Source organism: Penaeus japonicus, unplaced genomic scaffold (genome assembly GCF_977035675.1).
Source record: "Penaeus japonicus unplaced genomic scaffold, GWHDUDI00000001_assembly GWHDUDI00000041, whole genome shotgun sequence".
In the NCBI taxonomy this organism is placed as follows: domain Eukaryota; kingdom Metazoa; phylum Arthropoda; class Malacostraca; order Decapoda; family Penaeidae; genus Penaeus; species Penaeus japonicus.
The window spans coordinates 18,419,732-18,427,231 of record NW_028234443.1 but is presented as its reverse complement, the minus strand read 5'-3'; the positions used below and the strand labels follow the sequence as shown (position 1 = coordinate 18,427,231).

Sequence of the window (7,500 nt, the reverse complement as noted above, 5' to 3'; positions counted from 1 at the left end):
TGCACATACTTGTAACTCAAGTAACTTCAATATTCAAAACTTCACCCTTGACAGAGGCATAACAAAGGGGGTGGAAGGTAGGCGGAGCTCCTTGACCCCCCCACCCCCCCTCCCAAACCCAAAGGAGGGAGAGAGGAGCAAGTACATTTCTGGACGAACTCCTCCGCCTTCTCATTCGGACGCCGTCGTGTGGTTTTCACCTGGTTAGTGATTTATCATTCGCACACTAGTTTCAATCTAGTGTGACGGAATTGTACGTTAAATAATAAATAAAAAACTAATTTACTCATTGTAACTTTTTGCTGTCATGTGGCTTTCCGAAGTGCAAAACTCTATGCTATTATTTGATTTTGTCTTGCTTTAGTATCATTAGGAGGCTTTCCTATTTTCATTTCTTAAATTCAAATTAATTAAAGCACTAAGCCCAAGTAGGTAAGCCCCAGGGCCCTAAAATCTTTCGCTACGCCCTGAACCTTAATGGTTGATCTGAAAGAACCTTACGAAGGTTACAGCCAATACTTCGTATTTACTGTTTACAAGTACGACTTACAATTAATGGTGGTACACTAATATACAACAAATTGTATATACACCTTGTATTCTCCTAGGAGAGTAAATCACGCAGACATATGTCAATATCGGTGCCGTATATTATATACATACATTTATATAACATTGTTTGAACTCTGTTTACAGAAAATGTGCTGAAGAAATACATTATATGTATATGAATAAATATTACCTTTGTATTGAACTACAGTTAAATGCCATCCAAACACAACATAATTCACACTTATTTGTCAAAACAGTCAATATTAGATCATTATTATTTTTATCAAAATATAAATCGTGTGGAAAATGGAATATTTTTCTTGTCTTACATATGAAGTGCTTGTAACTGACAGTCCTAAATATGTTTATATACATATTTCACTTTCATGCCCTGACGCCAAGTTAAAAACGTAAACTTAGCTTTGTGTACTATCCTTAAAAAGAGAGAAAAAAAGCTGAATAAACTAAACTAGCTTGTCCCAAACTTCAATATCAACATGAAAAGGAGGCATGTTACAGTATATCACCTTTTACACAAATAAGCAGTCACGTATATTATGAGATACTGATGATGATAATGAAGATGATATGATATATGGTAAGACTGCTTAAAGTAATGAGTACTTAAAAGTACTTTCCTGTGTCCCAGAGTATCCTTTCTTCGACGGAAAATGAAAATGAATGATAATGATGAATGATAACAGGGGTGACGATCTCTACTTAAAAAAAATGAAAAATGGTGATATGTGTTAATGATCCCGCAAGTAGAGAATGAATCAGGTGCATAGGATGAGGTAATAAAAACTATGTAACAAAAATAACATAACTGTGATCATAACAGAGATGCGATGAGCTGGATGAAAAGATTTAATGTATGAGGAGCGATGAAACGATGACACGACATTGTAAAAAAAAGAAAAGAAAAAAAGAAAAAAAAATCACTATATCAATGACGATGCGATGCTATGAGAAATATACATAATGTAACAAATAAGAAGAACATGAGAGAAGAACATCACTATATCACATTTGAGAAACACGAAGAGGGTAAACTGATGCTCTGTCTGGCCGACCCCATGGGCAGGAGAGGCTTGAAGTCCCTCAGGTAACGCTTACGCACACTCAGCTTACGGCCGTAGTTGCGCAATTCTTTGGTATAAGTGCGTTTCATCTTGTGTGCTGTGGAGGAGAATGAGGAGGACATTTGTGAGGATTTCTCCCCCAGTCTAGACCGTGCCTCTGTGGAATGACTGGGGGACCCACAGAAACAACGACGGTTCTCTCGCACTCGAAGGACAGTGGTTGTTGTTGTTGCGGGATCGGGTCCGCAGGTTGTGTTTTATGTTCTCCATCATCTGTTTTGGAAGAAGAAAATAATAATTAGGTTTTATACAAGAGATACATCGTCACTGATGTTTTTTTTCTTATCAGGAAGTATTTAGTTAATTGATTGTGTGAATACGGTGTTCCCAAATAACAAATAAGTCACTCAATTAATTTAAGTAGAATAATAACAAAAAAACTGTATCATTATATAATACAACACGAAAGTTTTTTTTACCTTTTTATTTTCTTTTGATACTTCTTCATGTATCACTATCCGATTCGGATAACTATATCCAAGGATACAATTGGATGCCTTCTGCACCTCAAGGGGAGCGAGCCAAGGCTCATGAATGTATTCTTCTGGTAACAAAGCCAGTTCAGGCACGTATCGCCTGTAATGAGAACGAGGAGTTAAGCATTGGCAAGAGAAGTGATATATATCCAGCATGTGTTATTTATATCAATCTTGCAAAAAACGTTGGAAATTAAGGAAATCAGGAAGACAATGCCCAGTCCGAAAATATAATAAAGTCATAGAAAACAAAGTTCCAATTCAAGGAAAATTTACCTTATATATTCCCCCGTCGGTTCTATCTTCTTCCCGTAACTAACGGGACATATGCAGCAGGAGCTGTCCAACTGGCGCTCGAAAGCAGACGCGCTCACCCACATCCAGTTTCCTGAGCAGATAGCCCAGTCTGCGTCAATGAGGTACTTCATGAATACCTTAGGGGAAGAAAAGAAAAAGGAAATTAGAAAAAAATGTACTAGATGCATACAAAAATCGATTTAAATCTATTTCCTGAAATCATCGAGATACCATATTCATCGTTAACCATACTGATATGTCGAAACACTAGTTACTATGTATTACAAATATCCAAATACTTACTTTGAGCCCTTCTTCCCAACTGATCCACAAATCGCCCCTTGTTAGGAAGCAAGCAACTGCTGTCCTGCATACATGGTGGATCCAGCCTTCCTGTTAAAGAATCAAATAATAATTAGTGACTGAAAAAAATATTCCCGTTTCATATTAAGACATTATTGGCATGCGTGTTGTATGCTGCTTGTTAAGTCATATTAAGATATGTATTGTGCTAAACATTTTTAAACTCAATACTATGTTGTGGCATTGAAGATACATACCTTCCGAAGCTGTCGCATACAAGCGTCAATGAATGGGTAGCCTGTAAAGCCCTCTTCCCAGGCTTTGCAATATTCACTGTTCTTAAACCATGGAATATCAATGCAAAGCGGATTTCCAGAGACCTCGTTATACTGGAAGGAGAAGAAAAGGATTACTTTCTGCCACGTATGTTTGGTGATGTGAATATGTGGTAATATTTTTGAGGGAGATATAGAGAGAGATGAAGATAGATAGATAAATAGAGAGAAAAATGATATGACACTTACATGAGGATTATTGGCGGCCATACTATAGAAAAATTCTCTCCACACGAGCTGCGCCGTCAAGGAATGTAAAGGCGGCGGTATGCCTCTGTGCAGCTTGAAGTAGATCTCTTGAATTTCCCAGTAAAACCTATAAAGAACAATTGTTTAGATAATCTAAATCACAGGAATGAAATAGAAGATATCCACATTCATTATTGTGCAAAACAATATCCGTCTTAAACACACATACACACACTACAAGGAGTGAAATATCCTCTAACTTACTTCCTGACAGAGAGGCAGCCGAAGCGTATGGCCGCAGACATACTCAGCGAAGGTCCAAGAATGTCGGGATTCACCTGGTTTGGCAAGATGTAGCCATCCCTGTGGAGGATAAGAATGCACATGAACTACTTCTCTTCTCTCCTTCCATCCTGAATATTAAAAGTCCACAAGTAATATATTATGAGGTGACTGTCTACCTTCATTTTTTAAGAAACCAGATATAAGGAAGATGGTAATTGCTGACTGAAGTGTTTACCTAAAAGCATCTTCTTCCACTTTAAGTCTCTCCTGAAGGAGAGCTAGCGCTGCTGTTTCTCCTCCTTCGAAAGCTGCAATCTCATTATTTTCTGAGTAATAGCCAAGCTCCTCTGGTGTTGGAACGTGGGGGAACAGCTGCAGACAAAAAACGAAACTATAAGTTAGTTTATTGTTTGGATAAGAACAAAACAATACAAAATAGACACGCAAACAAGGTGTTGAAGTCTGTTAGAGATTTCAGGTATTTATAAAGTCTACGGTAAACACAAGCCTCATTTCACTACATCGACACGACAGCGCGTCGCGACCTTCAAACAAGGTCTTTACACTGAGTAATAAAAAGCACCGAAAATGAATATGTGCATCACCAAGAGTTCCCAAAATAGTCTGAATTCTCACACAGTAATCAACTCATATTCACAACATACTGGTAAAAAGAGGTTCTACTTACTCCCAATTTTGAGGCAAGTTCGTCAGTAAGCTCTCCAAAGAGGACGTCTTCCCACTCTGGGTTTGGTGAAGGCCGAGGAGGCATTCCGAGACTGGATGTCACTTGCTGAAGAAAAATAAGAGGATATTATTTCGATTTTTCTACAAATTGGCAAATGCGTTTGGAAGGGAAATTATCATCTAGTTAAAGGCATTCTAATTCCAAAATCAACCCTCATAGACAACCCAATCATATATTTTCCAACTTTTTCTCATTATCTCTTTTGATTTCCTCTGCCACACATTTTTTTTTTTTTTTTTTTTTGATAATCGACATAGTCCACGTAATTAACTGTATGCCTTTCAGTTTAATTAATGGGTTTCGTGACTCTATCAGAACTTGATTATACTGTATATGTAGTTTATATTTCCATTAAAAGGTCAGTCTTTCTGCCTTTCTCTTCTCCCTTTCATATACTGTCAACTCCCTCTCTCTCATCCACTCACCACTCGCCCCCTCTCTCTCCACCTTAGCCCTATCTCCTCACCCTCCTCTCCTCTCATAGAATACTCACCAAGAACATTTCATAGGAGTGGGGTGGCTCCCCCCCGTTGGCCTCAATGATCTTCGAGGGCTCCCACAATGTGTTGGACATTTTCTCCACAACCTCGACGCCCAACTCCTCGCAAAGGCGTCTCACCACCTTGTCGTGTTTGTCCCAAGTTGCGTCACAGTCCTGTAATTAATTTTTGGTTTATTGGGTGAGGGCGGTAATTGTCGTTATCGTTTTCATTATTCTTATCAAAAGTAATGAATAGTATGATGATTGATAATGATAATAATAATGACGGTTTTACAAATGTATTAAAAGGATAAGCGACCGAAGCATCGATGTGCACGCACCTGTTCAAGGGTGAGCCGCGCCATCCCCGCTTCTGCGTGGAGGATCTTGAATATGACAGAAGGTTCGCCTTTCATCACGTACAGCTGACCACCCAAGGCTCTGAGCTGGGCGTCTAGGTTACGAAGGGACTCCGTCAGATACTGCATGCGATTGTATCCCATCAAGTCTGTTTCGGTAGAGAGGGAAAAGAAAAAAGATTTGCGTTAAATATTTGTGTTTACTCTGTATTACAAAAAGCATTTAGTATTTTTGGAGTATAAGATTTTTCCCCTTAGTATTCGTATCAGAAAAAAAAACTTTCAATTAATTAATATTATCTTTCATGACCCCACCCCCTCAAAAAAGATTTCGTAAAAAATAAGAAATGAAGTAAAAAATAAACATACCTGTCGTGTCTCCGTCGAAGATAAATATGGCATAAAACTTTTCACAAGCCATAATTGACTCGAGCAAAGCCGGGTTGTCATGGAGACGAAGTCCGTGGCGGAACCAGTGAACGCTTGCCTTGCCCATTTTGCCTGTTAAAAATAGAGCATGGTTGTCAGGAAAGAGAAATCAAACACAGATTAGGAAGAAAAAAGTTTTGCTTAATATGTATGCATGTGAAATGGTAAATCACACGTGTTGATTTTATGCATGTATGTAATCAGTTAATGTGCTTAAATACGGATGATGCATTACGGGAAGTTTAGAATAGAAAATCTCATAAAACGGGACATCTATGCCATGTACTCAATAATAAATCATAAGGACATGACCCTAAGGCGAATTAATAACAAGTCGCAGAAATATAATAAGTAGAGAAAACAGCTGATGCAACAAGTATAGGCATGTTAAAAACAAACAGTCGAGAACAATCTTGGTAACACTGGTATTATTTCCCGAGGGCCGCTAGATCGCTAACAAGAAGCCACTTCCGTCTGGCGCCTAAGCATGAGCGACAGACAGCGTCCCCTCCCCCTCCCCCTCCCCCTATCCCGCCTTCCCGATTAGCCACTCACACTCGTCCTTCCTCGTCATCAGTGATAATCAGTGAGTGTTTGTGTGTGTGTGTGTGTGTGTGTGTGTGTGTGTGTGTGTGTGTGTGTGTGTGTGTGTGTGTGTGTGTGTGTGTGTGTGTGTGTGTGTGTGTGTGTGTGTGTGTGTGTGTGTGTGTGTGTGTGTGTGTGTGTGTGTGTGTGTGCGCGCGCATATGTCTATATATATTTGAATGTCTGTATATACGTGTATGTGTGTACGTGTATGTAGAGACATACACAAGAACGAGAGAGAGAGAGAAAACGAGAGAGAGAGAGAGAGAACGAGAGAGAGAGAGAGAGAGAGAGAGAGAGAGAGAGAGAGAGAGAGAGAGAGAGAGAGAGAGAGAGAGAGAGAGAGAGAGAGAGAGAGAGAGAGAGAGAGAGAGAGAGAGAGTACAAACTTAACTGTAAGGGACAAAAGAAAAACGGAACTCCTACGATTCTATTGTTCCGAACGCTAAAGCCCCACAGGCGGCTACCTGCCACGCGTGTCTCTCTAACCCAAATTCAAGTCATCATCCGAGTCTAAACATTCAACATCTCTCCTTTTTTGGAAATCTGAAATACGTCTTGTTCCAGAAAGATCATCTGATGATAATTCAACCCGAGAAATAAGAAGCACGGGGTTAGATGTGGCACCTGCGCATGGCTTCACCGCACGTGAGGTGAGAAACACGTGTCTACGGAGAGAGCAAACTTCAATGTGCCTCTAAATCATCACGCGCGCCACATTTGGGGGCCATTTCCTTTTACATGTTTTATTCAGAATATTAAGGAAAGGTGGGGGGCTTCACAGTATCTTTGTTTACAGGTGAAAGGTGATGCTGAATACCTAGTTATGTGTTTGTTAAAATAAATTGAAATCTGTGTTGTTTGCTGTATCCTTTATGGTTGTAAATAAGAATACAACTTATTTTCTGTTGTAGAAAAAGATATCCAAATGCTACATATACTGAAATTTTACGCAAGGCAAAACGATAAAAATAAAAATCTGAAGATGACTTATATGGATCAAGGCCTCATTGGTGGCACTGACCGAATTAGGATGCAAACACAAGAAGAAAATAAAACACCCTTACGAGCAGCGGCATCCTTTACATCCTTTAAAAAAAATAATTGACGACTTAAATTAAGTCTCTCTTCACCAGGAACACCAATTAAGCCCCCGCCACCCAACTTGAAGGGCTGCCAGAGAATAAATAAATGGCGAAGTTCTTCCGCAGAGTGGACGCGGCGTCGGGGCTCGAGGGAACATGTGAGCCGACCCGCACGTGGCTGGGACAAGGTCGGGTCTCCAGGGCGGTGGTGCACGCCGGAATTTTCCTGATTTA

General features: G+C 39.7%; 1 protein-coding gene across 1 annotated transcript in view; it reads right to left on the bottom strand.

The window, feature by feature from the left end:
- The window catches only part of LOC122247171 (cryptochrome-1), a 13,588-nt gene that overhangs the window by 86 nt on the left and 6,002 nt on the right, over positions 1-7,500 (bottom strand). Inside the window, exons 2-13 of the mRNA XM_043006176.2 lie at positions 5,537-5,670; positions 5,150-5,316; positions 4,821-4,982; positions 4,268-4,372; positions 3,815-3,951; positions 3,559-3,657; positions 3,295-3,421; positions 3,028-3,159; positions 2,771-2,860; positions 2,447-2,604; positions 2,114-2,270; positions 1-1,907 (exon numbers count right to left, since the gene is read on the bottom strand). The exon at positions 1-1,907 is cut by the window's left edge and continues 86 nt beyond it. Coding sequence (XP_042862110.1) covers positions 1,779-1,907; positions 2,114-2,270; positions 2,447-2,604; positions 2,771-2,860; positions 3,028-3,159; positions 3,295-3,421; positions 3,559-3,657; positions 3,815-3,951; positions 4,268-4,372; positions 4,821-4,982; positions 5,150-5,316; positions 5,537-5,663 — 1,590 coding nt within the window. The 5' untranslated portion in view covers positions 5,664-5,670 and the 3' untranslated portion in view covers positions 1-1,778. The remainder of the gene's footprint in view (positions 1,908-2,113; positions 2,271-2,446; positions 2,605-2,770; positions 2,861-3,027; positions 3,160-3,294; positions 3,422-3,558; positions 3,658-3,814; positions 3,952-4,267; positions 4,373-4,820; positions 4,983-5,149; positions 5,317-5,536; positions 5,671-7,500) is intronic.